At 36.0% G+C, this 21,301-nt stretch overlaps 1 protein-coding gene across 3 annotated transcripts in view; it reads right to left on the bottom strand.

Moving 5' to 3' along the window:
- Window positions 1-21,301, bottom strand: part of LOC150083311 (protein FAM193A-like) — a 359,376-nt gene that overhangs the window by 232,885 nt on the left and 105,190 nt on the right. For all 3 annotated transcript variants that reach the window (XM_090377966.1, XM_090377967.1, XM_090377969.1), the window contains exon 5: window positions 15,586-15,698. In XM_090377966.1, coding sequence (XP_090234092.1) covers window positions 15,586-15,698 — 113 coding nt within the window. The remainder of the gene's footprint in view (window positions 1-15,585; window positions 15,699-21,301) is intronic.

The raw sequence follows: 21,301 nt of genomic DNA, 5'->3' as shown, positions 1-21,301 counted from the left end.
CCTAAGTCTACTGCAGTCACCTTTACGAAAGTAACATCCCTTCCCGTTACTGGTGACAACAGTTATCTTTAAGTATATCCTACATCAACAGATTATGACTGCCACCTAGTGGCTCCTTTATTTGGCAATTCTTAATGTGTGACAAGTCACTGCTGATAATCAGATCAAGAGTATCACTTTCTCTCATTGCCTCTCTAGTACCTCCGGTACTAGAGAGGCAATGGCTCTCATTGGCTCTCTAGTATCTTTTAAGGAAGATATCTAGGGGCACCATTTCGTCAGGTAGCCTAGGGTACTAAAATAGCTTGGCACTGAAGTGATGTCACCTGTCACTGGTGCCCTTCTGATACCAGCACCCTTGACACCTGCCCCAATGCCAAGCCATTCCTATGCTACTGCTCAAGGGCCCAAAAATCTTGGCTATATTAGACTGAAAACTAGTTATATCAAGGTTATCTTTAATGGGGAACTTAGATCTAGTAATAGATTTAAGATATTTTTAGTTTTTAAGATAGTTTCCTTTGTGCAAGGCAATTTTCCTGCCAAAACCAGGAAATCCCATTATTGGGTTATAACAGGTCTAATTTGGGATTGGACACACCAAATTATTTCTGCCAACGGAAGAAACAATATAATATTGACAAAAGAACTGAAAAGGACTTAAATAAGGACAAAAAAAAAAATGCAAAATCAGGGGACAACCCTAACTTAAATATAGAGGATATCCCAGACTCAGATATCAGAGTTTTAAGGGAAGGAACCCCCAACAATAATGAGGAAATAAATAATGAAGACACTGAAGCATGTCCATCAGAGCCCCTTGGTATGAAACGGGCCAAAAAAAGGGAGAAATCAAACAGAAAATAAAGAGTACAAAGAAAACGATAGTAATGAAAATACAGAGAACAAAATAGAAGAGGAAATAAGGTTTGAAACTAGTAACCAGATTCAAGACCCAATCAAACAAATTAAAGAGTTAAAACTTTATTTAGAAGACTTTCTCCACAAGCAAACAAATAGAATTACGTCTGCAACACGACTACAGATAGTCAACTGCTGGAGAGTCTTGGAGCAGAGAGTCAGAGTTGAACACAGAAAACAGTTTTAAAAACCAAAGTGGAAACTGTGACAGAAGAAAAAAAAAAAAAAAAATTATAAAGAGATCAACACATTAAGGTATGCCTAAGTAGCAACAGCAAAAATCCAGTGAGACTGTTAAAAAAAAACAGTGATGATGCAACTAAAGCCCTACTTAAAGGTCATAAAAATTAACAGTATCAGAAAAGTAAAAGAAAATGGGGTGCTACTGGGAGTAGCAAATAAAGAGAATTTAAAAAAAAGGTAGGGCAATACCCGAAGTCACAAAACGGACTTAAAACAGAAAAGTCAAAAGGAAAAAATCCTCATCTTAATTTTTTGATGTACCAGAGGCAACATTAGAAAAATACCTAATGATGGATATATACTATAAAAACTTCAGTAGCATAATGACAATAGATGAATGTACTGCTAAATTCCTTTTAAAAAGAAGAACCAAAAGCAAAAAAAATGGATTATTTAACATAATAGCAGAAATTACACCTAAAATATGGAAGGCACTGCAAGAACAACAGAGAATCTATGCTGGCTGGACTATCCATAGATTCAGGGAACATTTCCCCATACAAAAATGTTTTAAATATCATAAGTATGGTCATACCGCCAGGGATTGCAGTCAAAAAGAACCTACCTCTAGTCACTGTGCAGTCACTGGCCACGATTACAAAAGCTGCAAAAATAAGTCTCAACAGCCAAAATGTGCTACCTGCAAGGCAGCACGGCTGGCTGACTGACTATGCACACAGCATCAGGGATAACAAATGCCCCTGCTATAAAAAACTGTAAAACTTATACAATCTAGGATCAATTATGGGCCAGACTGAAAATATAAACGTGACTAGATTTAGGGCTCTAAATCTCATCCAATGAATGGTCAAAGAGCAAGAGCCGTTGTAGATCAGATCAAGCTCAAATTAAAAGAAAATGACATAGACATTTTGGTAATCCAAGAACCATATACACATATGAGTAGGGTTCAAGGATACCCAAGAAGCTACAAAATCATAGAACACACCTCAGGTGTATCTTCTACAGCAATAATAGTTAAAAACACTGACCTTACAGTCACAAAGGTGGGTCACCTCTACTCCCCAATGGCAGTGTGTGCTCGTATCACTAGTGCTGTGGTACAGTTCTATGTTATCTCACTTTATTCCAGACCTGGTTAAGATATAAATCCTACCAAAGAATATTTACAAGCAGTCACAGACTTACTACCTACAGCAAATATCATAGTGTGTGCTGATGTCAACTACCAGTCAGCCTTATGGCATACAGAAGATAGAGCAGGCACACACACACACACACAATGGCCAGGTATTGTCAGATTTTATAGCCACCTCACCTTTTCAAGTGATAAATTAACCTAATAAGTTACAAACTTTAAGCAGTACCATGTACAAGAGTGACACATGTCACTCTTGCTACCAATTCAATAACCTATAAAATTACAGACTGGTGTGTCCGGCCAGCCTGGATCACATCAAATCACAGTGCCATCACCTTCAAACTAAACAGGCAATTACAAACAACCCAACATTCCTTGTTGGATATCAAAAGGTATAACCTTAGAAAAGCAAACTGGCAGATTTTCAGAGAACATACAGCAGCTGAGCTGCAAAAACAGGAAAATGAGTGGTCTAGATCAGGCAACTGCAGCCCGGACGAATAAGCACTGACTATGACAAAAATTTTAACAAAAACAGCAAACCTGTCTACTGCACAGAAAAAACCGAGGAAGCAGGCAGTCCCCTGGTGGTGCCCTGAACTGACTATACTCAGGAGCGAGGTGCACCAGGCGAGGAGAAATTTTCAAAGATCCAGAACATTTTGGCCACAAAATGAGGTGAATGCACTAAGAGATTCTTATAGAACTCTCAGGAATCAGTATACAGCCCTTATAAGAGACAAGAAAAAGGAATGCTGGAGGCACTTGGTGGAAACTACTGGAAACAATAACACTTGGTGAGTTCTCTACAGAATAGTGACCAACAAGCTGCCAAGAGGAGATGTCTTGGAAACTACTGTCAAACCAGATGGAACCCCAACCCTGTGTTGGGCGGACTCTGTAAATAACATCCTAGACAATATTATTCAGATTGAAACTGGGGGTCATTCTCCCTCACAGCTAGACATTATAAAAGAAAACACTGAATATGACAATCCCAATATTGAACCTCTGTTTACTATACAGGACTTAATAATAGCACTATCTAAAACTAAAATCAATAAATGTCCAGGTTTTGACCTCTTAGAGGTTGAGATTATCAAAAAAACTAGCAGAAATATCACCAGACAAATTAATAGCACTATATAATAACTGTATGACAGAAAATATATTCCCAAAAATATGGAAAAAAGCTGTGTTAAGATTAATTAATTCTCAAAAACCCCGAGAAACCACCTATTGATCCCAAATCATATAGACCAATAGCCCTACTCCCTGTACTAGGGAAAATATACGAAAGACTAATATATAGTAGATTAGCTCAATACTAACACAGAAGCAGGTTTACATTCCAACAATCAGTATGGTTTTAAGCAGGGCAACTCTACGGAGGATGCCATACACCACCTACTGACAACAGTTAAAAACTCAGAGGATAAATATATGCTGGAAATCTCTATTGACTTTGCTGGGGCATTTGACTCACTCTGGTGGCCTAGTGTTCTTAGGAGATTCCACCAGGCAAATGCCCCACAAAACCTCTAAGGTAATAAACAGCTACCTTACAGACAGAAGTGTGTCAGTATGCACAAGGTTCCAGGAATTGACATGCCCCATGAATAAAGGCTGCCCACAGGGTTCAATCCTTGGCCTTTTCTTCTGGAACATTGTTGTGGACGAATTTCTGGCCTTGGATCTGGGCCCCCGTGGAAAGCCTGGCCTTTGCAGATGACATGATTTTCCTTGTAAAAGGTAACATGAGTGGCAGTAGAGCAAAGATCAAATGCCACCCTCTTGAAGCTGCAGGAGTGGGCACAAATGCACATGCTGAAAATATCGCCTGAAAAAAAAAACAAAAAACAAATACTGTACAGTAAACCCCCGCTATTCGCGGGGGTTACGTTCCTGAGAAAATGTCACAAATACCGAAAACGCGAATACTGAGTTATTGCTTCCATAGTAATAAAGGGGTTCCGTTCCAAAGTATGAAATATATAAGAAAAACTAGTCTAAAATTGTGTCTATGTATGTATTATATGTACTTCATAATATGACTGTACATAGTGAAATGCATGCATATGGCATCGAAATGAAAATAAGAAACAATTTAATATTAAATGTAATATTTATTAGAAATTTCAAACAAATCTTTCAAACCAGCGCCTTTGCTAGCAAAAAAACTTATCCCGCCAGTGCTATCACCAGTTTCGCTAAAGTGTTGATAAAGGAATTTTGCCTTTTCACGAATGATGAGTGAACTTAAACGGAATTTTATTTTGAGTTCAGTCTTCTATCCACAGATTTAAAGCTTTTTCCATTTTTTTCTAATTTAACATCACGAGTTACAGAGCAAATTTTTGAAGCAATTAGCGCGTTTTCACGGACACTACGGCAGATTTTTTCTTCCGATTTTTTGATTGATCGTACTGTTGACTCATTGATTTTATAATGTTTTGTTACTGAAGAGACACTTTCACCATTAGAAATTTTGCCTAATAACTCAATTTTATTCGCTAATGTCATCACCTTCTTTCATATTTCTCTTGTTATTCGTAGCCATATTTTTGTACGGATAAAAAAGAACTTGTCCACAATAAAGGCACATCTTCCGTTAACACACTCGAAAAAGTCTGTTTTACACTGCAAAACGGTAGATTTATCACTTTTGTAAGCATATCAATTTATAAATTTATAAAATAAATTTATCAATTTATAAGCATATAAATTAAAAGCAAACGACCAAACCTTCCATGACAAGTGCATAACACATACTGAACAAGGATTAGCGAGAAACATCCACGCTCGCGATTTTGTCACCCCCCCCCCCACCCACTGAACTCTGTTTTTACCGGGAAAGATAATTTTAGCCACGCCCATGTTTTTTTATGGCGGAAAATATTCACGGCGCTTTAAAATTCACATTTTTTTAGGTTTCATTTTATATTAAATCAGCGATCGCGAATACATATACCGCGAATAGCGGGGGTTTACTGTACTTCTAAAATACAAATATTTTCCATTCCATTTATAATAATAAATGGAATGGAATGTACTTCTAAAAGGCATTTTGGACATACGAAGACATCCACAAATCAAAACTAACACAACTAATATAAAAATGGTACCAGAACTAAAATATGGTCTTTGGTTCAAAATTAACTTTTTATCCCCATTTGACATAACTGGCAAAGAAAGTGAGAAATTATGCAGGTATGATTGCCAGGAACAGTCAAGCAGATTGGGGACTCAAAATCATATACCGTGCAATGTTCCTACCTGTTATCACCTAGGGAGCTGGTGCGTGGTTCACCTGCTCAGCCATACTAAGAAATTGGAATAAATTAGAATCGATACAAAGGACAATACTTCTCACTATTATCAGAGCATGTCACACAGTAAGCACCCCTATGCTACAGTTGCTGGCCGGAAGTAGCCAAAAGAGGCTTGCATTATAGACTTAAAAAAGGGCATACCCACAGAATTTCTGGGGTAGGTAGCCCTTGATACAGCTAACACCTTCAATGTGGAAAGAAAAAGAATAGCCACAAAGCTCCATGCCAAACAAAGTGGGAGCAGGAAACCAGAGGTCTGGGTAGCAAAAGGTCTCTGCAATGGGTGGCAATGGTTAGCCCGAAGCCACCTATATGGTGTGCCCTTGACTTTTTACAACATTTATATTGACAGGTCATGGCTCCCTAAAGGCAAAACTAACCTCCTTAGGGCTGACTGATAACCCAAACTGCACCTGTGGCGAGAGTGAAGACTGAGCACACATTCTATATGAACGTATAATTTATGAAATCCCCAGAACACAGCTAATAGCACAGATTAGCCCACTTCCCAGGGTAGAAGAACATCTATTCATCATAGAAGAACATCTATTCATCATAGAAGAACATCTATTCATCATAGAAAAGTTAAATTATAAAGCCTTGATATCTGTCGCACATAAAGTATTCGAAATGCACAGAACTATCCAAAGAATGGCAATTCAGCCCCCCCAGCAATTAAACAATAATGAATAGTTAAAATTGCCCGTGTTTCCCTCCACACCCAGACGATTACTTAAAAACTGTTAGGAGAGCAGTATTCTGCACCCTGACAGAAACCTGACATGACAAAACCAGATTGACCTGGGTACCCCCAGAACCACCCTGTCATGTGCAGGAACATGGGGCCCCACACCAAATAAGTAACCATGTAGGGAAGGGAGAAGTACAGGCAGCCAGGGAAACAGATTAGCTGAAAAATATCAGTAAGCTAGTAGCAAGGGGATGCAATGTAGAATGAATGAGGATAATGAATGAATGAATGTGAATGAAAGACAGAATGAACAGGCTGGGCACTGAGTGAATTAGGAATTATGGTAAAAAGGAATAAATGGCAGTTTTGGTGAAAGAACGAGTGACCTAGCATGAGGGAAAGAGAGAGTGAATGGGAATGAGTGGAACAGCAAATGTAAATGGTCGAAAGAATACAAAGTTAATAGTAACTTACATTACTCTATATATACTAACAAACATTTAATAACAACACAAACACTATTACTGCATTCTCCCGACCTGCAAAAACTTGCAGCGACCTGCACCATGACTGGTCATTAAAGTTGAGGTGCCCAGAGAGTGCAGTGCAGAAAGCAAGAGTTGAACAAATGATCTGAAAGCCAGAAGAATGAATGAGAGTGCAAGTGTGTAAAAAAAAGAACACAAACCATAAATGCTACAGAGAAGTACACACTAACGCAAGTTTTAATTAGTATTTAAATTTACATTACACATAATTGCATCTCCCTGGTGTGTGAGAAAAAGTTGAATGAGTAAGTGGAAAAAAAATATATAAATAAATAAAATATATAACCTAATGGGGTTGGGGGGGGAGAATTATAAAATATAAGAAAAAAGTATAAAAACGAATGCAAGTGGAGAGAATGCAGATTATGAATGAAGTAAATATGTCTCTCTCCCACCCCTTCGCCTGGTGGGTTCCCCACACCAACTAACATATCCCACCCCCAGAGCTGGACGGGCAGTTTGACCTTCCTACTGGATTCGACACTATGTGGACCTTACAACCATCACATACTGCAGCTTGCTGCCAACATGCCATTTGCGATCTGAACTAGGTACTCTAATAGAGTTCCCTTTAAAACCCCATCCCCAGGCACGGGAGGAAGGAGATGAGTCTCTGTCTCCTCCCCTCCCTGCCTCCCCCATACTTCGCCTGGTGGGGCTCGTCCCCACTGAACTCTTTGGGGATGCCTACTCTATTGTCCCCATCCTTCTACCTGTTTTCCCCCAGTCTTCAGTCTCTCCCCTTGTCCACTCTAACTAAACCGACCAGGTATACCCCCTAACAATACAGCCAAATTCAAATCAATGTCTAAATTCTACTGCTTTCTTGTAAATCTCTTTTGGCCAAATTCTAGTGTTTAACCCCCTCCTTTTTTTTATATATATATATATATATATGTGTGTAGGCCTTCCCACTGAAATCTTCAGAAATTGGGTGGTGGAACCTGCCAGAGTACTTCAATAATCTACTGGGTGCCTGACCTGACTCCTCGTGGCAAAGTGTGGGCAATGGTGGGTCCCAATAGGGGCCCAAGGGCTAAATGGTCAGAGAAACAACAGAACATAACACTACACAACAAACCACTCCCCACGCACTTTTTAAATCTCTGGCCTCCACAGAGATGGAGATCTCAATAAAATCAAATTGAAAATGTTCTCTATCATTTTCTTTAGATGGGGCCCCCAAACCCCTGGTGCCGTCACACAACTAACACACTTTACACTTGCCTCTCTAGTAGAGTATAGAAAACAGTCATCCAATGAATTCAGAAAAGTTCTGCCACTAAGTAAGTGACCCATAAGTTCCAGCTGTTATGTGGAAAGTTAAAATCCCCAATTATAAGATATTCTGATTTAGTCTGTGTAGTTTTTATTGTTATACTCATAGTCATTTGACATACTATAACCAGTGGCACGTTATACCTTCATGGGGCTCAAGGCAAAATGGAATTTGGGGGCCCCATCTAAAGAAAATAATAAAGAACATTTTCAATTTGATTTTATTGTGACAACAAACCAAATAAATTATATGACATAGAACTAAACATAAAATTTCATCAAAATCAGTAAAACCATTTTTGAAAAAAAAAAACAAAAACCAAAATTTCAAATTAATCTTCAATTAAAGTTCACTGACTTTGAAAGGTAGAAAGTTCAGTTTACAATAAAAATAACTTAAAAAAATAGTAAAAAAGATTTTGAACCTGATTTTGGGGCCCCCTCTGATTGGGCCCTAGGCAAATGTCATTTTTGCCTATAGGATAACGTGCCACTGACTACAACATACTACATACTCATTTTTGTTTTCCAAGCACTTAATGTCATTATTATTATTATTAGCCATATAGTGCAAGGAAGCCTGAGGTTTATGCTGCACCAGCCAAGTTGCTGAGAGAGAGAGAAGTAAAAAAGAATCACCAAGAAAGAGAAGAATGATATCCAGCTCAGGACCCTGGATGTGCCAAGCCCATATTCACCAGATATGAGCCCCTGGGGATATAAAACATTATCTCAATAATACACTGGAACTCATGTTCAACTGGGTGAACTGCCTTAAATTGAATGTGCTCCTTAACCAAGAGCATAACTTTCGCCCATCCTGTCTGTACACATTGTACTCAATGTATTTAAATTCTGCATTCTTTATGTCAGAGCAGCACTAGCACTATGTATTCAATATTACCACAATGTCCACATTTGATGACTTAACCAATACTTTAAATTCATCAAATTTATTTACTCTACTCCTAGCATTAGTGTACGACACATGTATGTGAGCACCTGTTTTTGCTCTTACCCTAACATAACTCATATATTTAATTCTCCCATGAAGACCCCCTCCCAGCAGGCCTTGTAATCTCCCTTGTCTTCCAGGCTATTAAATGTCCCAATAGAAGCAGTATAAGAATCAATTTCACCTCTGTTTGTGGCTCCTTTTAAACTATCAGTCTTTGTATCAAAACAAACAAGCAGTTTCCTAACCCATTTAACAATGCTTTGATTTTATTTGTTATTTTGGTTTTTTTTTAGGAGCAATTAGCAACTAAGGCCATATTGCTCCGGGGATATGTGGTGGTCATTCCCTGACCTTTCCGCATTCTCTGTATTTGGTGGTCACAGGCTCAAACCCCGGTCTAATCAAGAAGCGTGTGCTCCGCACTGCTTTGACAGCATCCGTAAATATTCTTGCATTCCTTCTATTTAAGTGTATCCTATTCCCACAAAAACTCTTTCTTGTTAACAAACACAGACCATGCTAAGAAAAATTCTATTCCACGAACCTTGCACAATCTCTCCAGGGACAACTTGATTTACTCCCTTCACATTTGAACAAAATTACAGACTCTTTCAATTTCAATCCTAACTCATGGCTTTTTCTCAACTTTGTCCTATACCTATTAAGTAAATCCTCAAATCACCTATTCTTAATATCGTTATTGCCAACATATACAATATCAATTTTGTGCCATTAAAAGATAACTGTCCTATAACTTACCCCAGGCAGACATATTTTGGTCTTATTACACCTATCCTTTTCTGCTCAATGCATTTCCAGTTTACCTGATAGTAGAGTCACTGACAATAGCTACTTCCTGTTAGATTAGCACTTTCTGCCTTTGCAGATGCTGCTGTGTCATTTGATGCATGAGTGTAGACCAATGCTTCTCAACCTTTTATCATTCATGGACCACTTCAAGCATTCTTTACTTACCACGGACCACCGGGTAGTGTTTCTTTACATTTATGAATTTTCCTCACAAATTTATAGTTTTTTCTTTTATTATCAGCTCTGCTAAGTAATGAATTGGTGGTAATAATGTACAAATGGTAAGAGAAATTTTAAAAGAAATAAAAGTTAATATGTTGTCATATTTTTTATTGAAAAAAGGGCTTTAAAAATTTTAATTTGATAGTTGTGCCTGCTTTCTTTTACAAAGTAAACAGTTGATTGCCAATTTTAATTTTATTTGTGATTATATTTTATACTTGCAATAAAATTTACCTTCCCGAGGACCACCTACAACCAACTCACGGATCACAGGTTGAGAAACGCATGTGTAGACTCTAGTGCTGAGCTGGGAAGCTAAGTGCTTGATGGGCTCCTTGTTTTAATTCCTTCAAGGGCATTAACTCTGCTGTTGAAACTCTCATATTTGCACTTAATCTCCTCGCACTCTGGATCGAAAACTCACAGAGGCATCTCCTTTGGTTGTATCATTTAGTGCCACCAAAATACACAATAAGCAGGGCACACTATAAGACCCAATTCATAGGAGAACTGCCCATGGCATTTCTCACACAAGCTAAAACATTCTCACTACTTTGAGCTCTTTGCTTTGCTGCTCTAGTCTGAGCCAAGATTTTAGCTTAAATTTAAACTAAAAATACCACAGTAAACTAAGAGGTACATGAGTATAATAATAACACTACACTATTCCCAGGTTATGTGACTAGAACATACTGTGATATAAAATTACATTATATATTGTTATACACTTACATTATAAAGTCACATTCACATTGTTCAAAGTGAGGAATTATGCTCTCTGAATGTCATTAAGTGGAAATTAATTACATTGCAAAAGGTAAAAACAGACTTCCTATATATCTACAAGTTAAATGGCTTATTCATTGTTACCCCGAAGAGAAAATAATAATTTCCTACACAAAGGCACATTCAATTAAATAAATAAAACCGCAATTGATATCAATGTTTCAGCTCCACTTTAGGATTCTCTTCCTAAGATAAGCTGAGAGAAAGAGGAGGAAAAAAGACAAAATTAAGGATGTGCGCACAATGAGAATGGAGGTTTCTATTTATTTATTTTTTTTTTTTTAACTAATGACATTCTACTTGTAAAAATCTTAGAAATATGATATAATTTAGGTTGCTAATTATCTACATTATTTCCACATATTTAAATTAGATAAAAAAAAAAAAGTAAGTCAAAGTTAGAGATTAAGAAATACACAGTTACTCTACCAAGTTAACTTGGTATAATAACTGTACATGAATGGAATCCCATTCATGTACAGTTACGTACATGAATTGATGTGCCTTTGTATAGGAAATCCTTTTTTCCACTTCTGGGTAACAATCAGCAAACAATTTTATTTACAAATATACATGGAGTCTGTTTTTTAACTTTTGAAATTTAGAAAGAGAGGAATTAATTTCTTACCAGCTATGATAGTGGCAATTCATGGTATAAAAACATGGTTGCTGCAACTTATTAGAAAGTTATAAAAATCGTTACCTATAGCTGTTATTACTGGTACTGTTTCTAAATGTAAAATTAAACTATATTCATAGTTCTGCACTGTCTCATTCAGGCAAAGAGGCACAAAATGCATTACACGTAACAGCATTCATTGGGGTTTTGAGTGCAACATTCTGCCATCATTGCTGATTAACTGCAAATCTGCAAGCTGGTAGTGCTATGATAGTTTTATAATAGTTTAAATAAAACAGAATCTTGGGCAGATGCCAATCATAAATAGAAACAAACTTTAAAAAGCCTGCATGAGGTTAGCATCTGCCAGAAATTTCTATGTATCCTACCCTTGACCTGAGTTTAAGTTTTAAAACTTTTGCCTTCTGTAATTAATCATAGTACTAAAAACATAATGAGAACTGCATTAGTCATCTTAAAATGTACTACTTTTAAATAGTATCATGGAGAGGCTATTCTGTTAGTTGTTTAGCATAAGGCTTTGTTATAAAAGCTTGTTTCATTTGTCTCTTCTCAGATACAATCTCATTTGTCTCTTTTCAGATACATTTATCTCTTCTCAGATAGCAAATGGTCTCAATTAATGCATCTCTATAGTTTGTAAATAATGAAACAAAACATTTTTCTTTTGTTTTAGAAATGGAACCTTATACAATAAGCATGCTTTCAAATGCACCTTGCATAGTACTGCATTTCTATAACAAAAGAAAAAACTTACATTTGATTATTTATCTTTTCTGTAATACATGATGTCACATAAGTCTGAAACTATACATAATTGTTACACAGTACATTCAATAAGGACACCATTAACACAAACAATAATACAAACGTTTCTACCTGTCCACAAGAATAGCAGAAATTGTTTAAAATGTGCTCTGATAGCATATAACTGGCAATTTGTTCTGTAAGATGCTTGAAACTGTATATTTTCAGAGCATACACCTTGGCTTTGAGATGGATGCACAGGTAAAAGTCCAGAATGTAAGGTCAGTGGATCGTGATTATCATTCCACAGGTTGCTACCAATCCAATGTTGAAGGAACTCTTCATCCAGCCATTCTTTTATTTAATGGCTGAAATCATACCTTGTTCATTGAGAATGCTTGGAAAAACTTTATTTGCAATGTATCAAAGGCATATTTCTCCACCTCCCCCACTTCCATTGTTTTGGAAGAGTGTGCCAATTATTAGGTTCTTTCAAAGACCAAACCATACACATAACTTCACCTTACACATAAAATTAGCCTGAAAAACAGAGCTGTTCCAAAATCAGGATTTTATTGCATTGAGTGCAATGCCATTCACCAAACTTCATATGTCAATCAGAATCATCCTTACTCGGGGACTGATATTTGCAATTTGTAAGGATGTCAATGATTTCTTTTCAAGATACCATATTTTGATGCTCAGTTTCCAGAGAAATACAGTGTGGATATTTGTTCAGGCTGAGTGCAAACATTACAGATACAGTTGCCATCCTTGTTTCAACAGGAACTCTGAAGGTCCCCTCCACACTTTATCCAATGCCAATCCCATCTCCTTAATTTTTCCAACTACTTGCATGAACGGAATGGGTAACTGAATGCTATTTTGGGTCATGTACACTGAACATATTTGTGCATACTTTGAATAGACTATATAATATCAGTGTAGATACACCATAGTTTATCCATAAATTTGAATTACGTATGTAGTGTAAAAGGCATCGTTTCAATTGTATCTCGTATTGCAGGTGCCTTCACAACGAGATAGCTGGTATTGCACAACTTCAAATAAATAACGCTTCTCTGGTAGAGAAGACTACTGTTATTTACTTTCTGTTATTTATTTTCTGAAAGTAAATAACAGTAGTCTTATCTACCAGAGAAGCGTTATTTATTTGAAGTAGTGCAATACCAGCTATCTCGTGAAGGCACCCACAATACGAGATACAATTAAAACAATGCCTTTTACACTACATACGTAGTTCAAATTTATGGGTAAACTATGGTGTATCTATACTGATATTATATAGTTAATTACCTAAACCCATAAGGAATTATGCCTTGTGCATTTAGTCTTCTAATACTTTGAATAGATATGGATACTTTATTTACATACTTTGATCAGTTGGAAATTCATGAATTTATTTTATAAGAAAACCACTGAAGCAAAAGAAACAAATAAAAAATTGCTAATGAAATTTACCACATTTCAGAAGTGATGTTGTTTTCAGAAGGATAGTTTATTCTTTGAAAAGTTACTATCTGAAATAGGACACATTAACGTTTGCACACACACGTTTCCCCAAAAGAGTTGAGAAATGATTTGGATCACTGTCCTTCATGGACCCACAGAATACACCTTATAAAACAGTTATAAAATGCCAAAATGAATGGGATATTATATAATGACAAAATTAGTAGCTGCTTCAAGGCTTTCCATGTGTAACTTTCAAATAAAATAACTACTGCACAGAAAATTAAATGTACTAGATTTTCCTAAAACTGCATAGTGTTGCATTTCACAACATGGTGTTTTTTCAATAAAAATTAAGAAATGTGTTTGAATTTTTCATTATTTTTCCCATAATGTAGCGATTAAAATAATAAAATAAACTATTTTTAAATAAAAATTTAAGGTTCAGGGTCAAATACGGCAATATTTCTTTAGAAATAAATTCAGTAAATTCAGGACGATCTCATCTATCAACATGTTTGGCACCCAGCAGCCTCACTGCACCACAGACACAAAGGACTACAGTGCATAGTAATAGCAGTCAAGTCTGCTGACCACCAAACATGAAGGAGGACAAGATAGTCCTCAGCTTATTAAACTTATTTCTTAGTCCACATAGTTTCTTCTATATTAAATTCTTGATATTTAACTTCATTACACTTCATGGAAACTCACACAAAACCAGTTCTTTATTCAAGTTATTGGAAATGCACTAAATAAGACTACTATCCATTATGTGATGAGAGAGCATTAAGTTTTAAAACAGGCTATCATAGCAGTTTCTCATATTTTAAACAAATAGCAGACCAACTTTTCACATATGTGATTTGTTTAACAGTGCATTTCGAGGTGAGTCATGGATAACAAAGCTTGTTTTAGCACGAGTTATTAAGTTATACACCGTAGTCTTTATATAGCAGTTTAACGTCTGCTAACTGCCAAATATACTGAAGGATGACACAGTTCCCTGAATTTACTTCTTTCTACTATCTTACATAACTGAAGTTTGAAAACAGAATCATCCCGTTACTCAAGAAATTATTATTTTAGTGAAATTATTCAGCAATATCAACTGATATAAATTAAAATCAGCTGAATATTTACGATGCAAATAAAAACAACACTGTCTTTCAGAATTCATAACTGAAGGGTATTTCTATGTTAAGTAGAAAATAAACATAAACGTTAATTTTCTGTTCTCAACACTTTCTCTTATTTTTTGGTTCTGTTCTCAATTTGCAATAAAATGCAAAAAAGAGAGGAAGGAAGGAAATTAATACTACAATTGAGTTAGCATTTGAGAATAACAACTACTATGTAAGTAAGAGCTTCCAAAGGCTCAATATATCCTATGTTATATTAACATTTAAGAATATACAAAGGAATTTACCTTTATTCTGTCTCATAGCAATACTTCTTTTCTTACTCTCCTATAATACCAATGAATTAATAAACAATTTAAAACTCAAAATGTGTTCCTCACCTTCAGTCAGCAAATAATTCAATACCCCAGTATTGCAGCTGAAGGCCCAACCCGACCCCAGAAATATCGAATCCCTTCTAGTGATGAAAGACATTATGTCAAAAAACGCAGTATTAAAAATATACGTTGTAATAGGATAAAAATAGGATAATAAAATTATAATCTACTAAATATTATATTTAGTGTTATAGTGGTATTATAAGAGAGTAGGAAAAGAAGTATTCCTATGAGACAGAATAAAGATAAGTTCCTTTGTATATTCTTAAATGAGAATAACAACTACAAACATATACAAGGAAAAATGGCACATACCTCCTTTCATTACAAGACTCACAATGGCATGCAGAAGTGATCCCATTTTGTGCATTATCTGCTTCAGTTACTTCATTAGACAAGTACAATTCTCTACCTGCTTGTGCATAATCCTAAATGAGATTTTTTTAATATATGTTATAAAAATTGTAATGAACCAATTATAAAATTTTACTGATTCTAATAACTAAAAACTTTAGCTACCTGATTCAATTTGTATGTAATTAATTTTTGAATTTAAAAAAATCAAAACTACAATACATATTAAATTTACATTAAAAAAAAAAAAAAACGTAAACTGCAGCCATTATCAACCCACTGCAGGATGGAAGACTCCTCAACAATTCATGGTGAGGGAAATGGACCATAATCTGCCACGCTGGTCCGGTGCGGGTTGGCAGATTGACCGTATTTAGCAGTCGGGGGCTTGAACCCCGGTCTACTCAAAGAGTGTGTGCTACTACACTCCTGCTCCTGACCACTCGGCTACAGAGGCCAACTATATTAAAATATTAAATTAAAACATTTACATTAAATTTACATTACACAAACATTTTTTACATTACATTCCATAGAAGGCAAGTCAAGGCAGATGAGAAATCTTCTGCAAAGGATGCAAAGAATACAGCAAATACTTCTTTACTTATGTAAACAATAGAATGAAAGGGATGAATCACATTGGTCCATTTGATATGTTGCTGACAAACTGAATAGACATTTTGTATCTACATTCATGCATGAGGAATTCTTTAGGGAAGAGGATACCAAAACTTTATCAAACTTCCTCATGTGTGAATGCAGATAAATGATCTTGTGATAACTGAAAAGAAAGTGGAAGAGAAATTGTTGAAGTTAAACATGAAAAGGCACCTGGGGTGGATGAGAACTATCCAATTATAATAAAGAGGCAGTAAAGGAAGCAAGCAAACCATTAGCCATAATTATAAGAGCATCCTTGTATTCAGGGGAAGGTCCCTATGTACTGGAGATGTGCAAATGTATTCCCAATTCACAAAGGAGATGAAATGGTGTCATGAGTAATTACAGACCTATTAGCTTAATGTTTGTTCCAGGAAAATAATGGCATCACTGGTTAAGGAAGTAATGCAGATCCTATACAGGAATGCAATTATATTGCAGTCAGAGCATGGATTTGTTAAATAGCAGTCTTGTCTGACCAATCTGACTGGATATCATGATGCAATAACAAAGGAACTGGAAGCAAAAAATAATTTTGATATCATATATTTGAATTTCAGGAAGGTTTTTGAAACTGTTGCACATCAAAGACTGCTGTAAAAACTGGAGCAATGTGGCATTAAGGGCAAGTTATTGATAAAGGGATGATTAAGTGGAAGAAGACTGTGGTTATCAATAGGCACTGCTCTTTGTGTACTAATATTATTAGTGGAGTACACCCCCCCCCCCAAAGGGTTCGGTGCTGGAACCATTGTTGTTTTCAATATTTATTAATGATACTGACAAAGGCATACTTAATGTCCAAGTTTGCAGATGATACAAAAGGTAGCAGGGTGGTTAATAATAGTAATCAAGGTAAGCTATTGTAACAAAACTAGAAAATTTAAACAATGAACTGAGAAATGACCCTTGAAGTTTAACATTGACAAATGCAAAGTACTGCATATGGCTAGCAATAATTCCAGATTAACATACCAACTGTGTGGTACTACATTCAAAGTAATGGAAAATGTAAAAGACCTATGGATAATTGTGCAGTCGGATATGAAGTTCTCTGAACAGTGCAGACAGGCTGCTAGAATAGCTCATGGGTTTTTTTTTTTTTTAAGGATATACAGGAACTTTGCTAGCAATGATAAGGAGGTGATTACCCATTTGTACAAGGTTATAATAAGCTGCATCTTGAGTACTGTATAAAGGTTTGGAGGCCTCATTTTAGGAAGGATGTAGAGATGCTGGAATGGGTACAGAAGGCCAGTGAGATTGGTAAAGGGAACAAAGGGGTGCTCTCACCAAGAAAGGCTTCAATTTTGCAAACTGCAGCATCTGGAGACTAGGTTTGTTTGTTTGTTTGTTATTTGGTTTTTAGGAGCATTAGCAACTAAGGCTATATTGCTCCGGGGGTATGCAGTGGTCATTCCCCGACCTTTCTGCAACCTCCGTATTTGGTGGTCAGGCTCGAGCCCCGGTCTAATCAAGAAGCGTGTGCTATGCACTGCTGCTCCTGCCCACCTGGCTACGGAGGCACCCTGGAGACTAGGCACCTGCAAGATCTGATTGAGGTGTTTTAAGGCCTTGAATGGATTGAGTAAACTCAATGTTGATGCCATTCTTTCTCTTGCTCACAATACACATGAGGGGACATAAATTCAAATTGAGGAAGGATGATTTCAGGATGGGTATGCAGAAATTTGTCTTCAGCCAGCAGGTAGTTTGAATAAATTGAAGGAAGAACAAGACAAATTCGCAGAGAGGATAGATGGATGAAGCAGGCAGTTTTTTTTTTTTTTTTTTTTTGCTGATGCTCTATAACAGGATTATAGAGCATCATTATAACCCGTGGACCAGAATGTGGCCTGCCAAAAGTTGTCATCCAGCCCTTAAGTGTAGTAGATAAATTTAAACTTATCCTGCCTTCTTAGTAGATACAACCTTCTTAGTTGCTGAACTGAACATAAATCTACAAGAAAAGGATCAATTAGTAAATGTATTATATGAGCATATTACAGCCTTTACAGAGAAATTAAAGCTGTTTCATGAACATTTACATAATAAAAAATACTCAGCATTAATTAGTTGCCTTAGAGATGAATTCAATCAGAAATTTGCAGATGTCAGGAATCATAGACTAGAGCTTAAAATTTTTGCTGATCCATTTAGCATAAATGTTGATGAATTAGAAAATACCTTTCAGCTAGAAATAATTGAAGTTCAAGCCAGCAATTAGATGAGGAGCATTTTTTATGAGAATGATATTCTCACTTTTTATAGAAAATACACAACAAAGGATCCTTTTCCAATATTTTGAGCCATGCTATTCAGTTTATTCTGCTATTTGATAGCAGATATTGTTGTGAAAGCCTTTTTTCATTGATGAAAAGTATAAAGTCAAGGTCACAGTCATTATTGACATATGAACATTTATGCAATGTACTTCATATTGCCACGTGAAGTGTACTGACAAATACTGAATTTTTGTGCAATCAAAAACAATGTCAAATATCTCACTAAAAAAATATAATTTGCCTATGTGTATACTGAAAAAATAACAACTCATTAAATTTTTTTCTTTGCATTTTGTAATTTTAAAAGTATTTTCAAAGGCCAATTTACATACATGCATTTCTAGCCATGTGCAGGAATCTTGATATTCCATACATATAAGAAAATAACTGGATAACTGCAATATATCTTTGTAAATTTTTCTCACTGACCTGAAGAAAGTTGAAAATTTCTAAATCTGGCCCCTTACTCATAAAGGCTTACTTTCTTGCATCATTTACCACTACTAATACTAAAGTCAGAAAAAATATAGCAGTGGTAGTCCCCTCTTACATATACAAGAAAGGATTCCTGGGAATCTGCCGTTTTAATGAGGTTACACAACTTTTTAATAAGTTAATAATTTCCAGTATACAATGAAAGTGAATTGCATAAAAATAAGGTGTGCTGATAATATAAGTTCAAGGTGGAAAATTCACTTGAATTTTCCTTATCACCTATCTTTCCTGAGATCTCGTTCAAAAAAAGTCACAAAATAATCTGATAAGCAGCAGACAATATATAACATAATGGTGCAATTATATAGCAATCAAGTACATTTTCACTTTAAGGATTTCAAAAACAATTCTGCTGGGAGGAAGATTTTTTGAAATCCTCCCAGGTTTCTTTTCTTAATATTTTTACTACTCAATGCAATAAATTCAAAGTACTGGTAAAATCAACAAATGCCATCGTATCAGAAATGTGGCGATATTTATGATAAACCAAATTCAGAATTTTAATATGGTAAATATAATGCATACAGCAAGAAAAGGAGTGGTTATGCTTTTAACTGAGAAATGCGTTCATTCCAGAAGAGAATATCAAATACAAATATATCTAATAATGACAAGCATCAAGATATTATCAAGTTAGCTTGATGTAGCATAGGTAATGACAAAATGAAAATGCGATTCAGATGTACTACAGACTAACTTTGATAACATCATCAACAATACAAAGTTGGTAACTGATGAGCTAATAAATTTATGCCTCAATATTCACATATGAATATCCTTTAGGACTTGGATGGAACAGATACTAGTCTAGATAAAAGATCTAGATACCTCGACAGTTGTGGGATTGATGAAAATGGGTGGAAGAGAAATTATCATGCTTGAATATGAAAAAGGCATAAACCAGACTGGACTACAGGAAGTTTTCTTTTAGCCAGCAAGTTGTTCATTACTGGAATGAGTTAATGAGGAAGTTCAAAGGTCAGATGGAGAGTTACTTATGTGAGGAGGAAAACACTAAGGTTTATTTATTTTTTTTTTATTATTATTAATTTTATATTAATTTTATTTAGTTTTTTACTTTAATGTTTAGCTAGTGCAGGAAAAGCATATAGCTTCCATGCACTATATGGCTAATACTAACCTTTATTCCTATATGCAGGGTATAATAAAACAAAAATGCTTTTAATTTATATGACAGAGTTTGAATAGCAGTAGCTGTTATTTTTCATTATGAGTAAACAATGAGACAAACACTACAGAATTTGATTAGGAACAGACCATCCAATCAGATGGCAGTATAAGTTTGACTGACTGGTAAGACTATGACATATGAATGAGAGGGGATGGTGTTTATGGAGAAATGAAGAGTGGCAAAGCGAGATATGGAGTAGCTGAGTGTATGCATCAATCTGCCATTGGCAGAACACCAATAATGAACATATACACTCAGTGATCACTGAATTATGAACATCCCATCATCCATAATGGACTATGACACAGCTCGCAGTATAAAAAGCCATACAGCTTCGAATGCTAGAGCAGTGGTAATATGCATCTGGCTGTGCAAGTCAATGTCATAAAGTAGCAGTTATCAGATGCAGTAAAGATATCGCAAAGCTCCAAAAGAGCATGACTGTGGGAGCTCGTACATCAGGTGCTTCCATAGCAGAAATGGCACATCTTTTCAAATTGCTCATGGCCCACTGTGGTTAAGGTGTATAAAGAATGGTGTTGAACAGGTCAAACCATCTCCCACTGACACAACTATAAAGGATTACACAAGGTGGATGTTTGTGTGAGCCATGCCATTGAGCCTGTACAATGCAACAGTTAACATCGCAATACATTATGGGTGATGCAAGAAAAATATCCCAAATGACAAAATGCTGCACACTCAGAAATATGGGAACCCATATGTCTGTGTGTGCAGTGCATTGTTCCACAGCAAAAGACCAAAGAAACACCCTCTCCTCACCACTGATCATTGTTGATAGCAATTCTATGGTATCAACAACATGCTGGTTGGACACTAGAGGCTTGGAAATGAGTGCACTGGTCAGATGATTCCAAATACTTAGTGCAATACAACGAAGGATGCCTTCATGTGTGGCACAAGTCCATGGACCCACCATACATAGTGTCCACTATCCAGGCAGATGGTAGTGGTGGTTGCATAATATGGAGTATGTTTTGCTGGCAAGAACTAGGACCCCTGGTATATATGGACCAAAGTTTCA

The sequence above is a fragment of the Mastigoproctus giganteus genome, chromosome 7 (genome assembly GCF_048544385.1).
Source record: "Mastigoproctus giganteus isolate SK-2022 chromosome 7, ASM4854438v1, whole genome shotgun sequence".
Taxonomy (NCBI): domain Eukaryota; kingdom Metazoa; phylum Arthropoda; class Arachnida; order Uropygi; family Thelyphonidae; genus Mastigoproctus; species Mastigoproctus giganteus.
The sequence above is the reverse complement of the archived record's forward strand: the minus strand, read 5'-3'. Positions and strand labels throughout refer to the sequence as shown.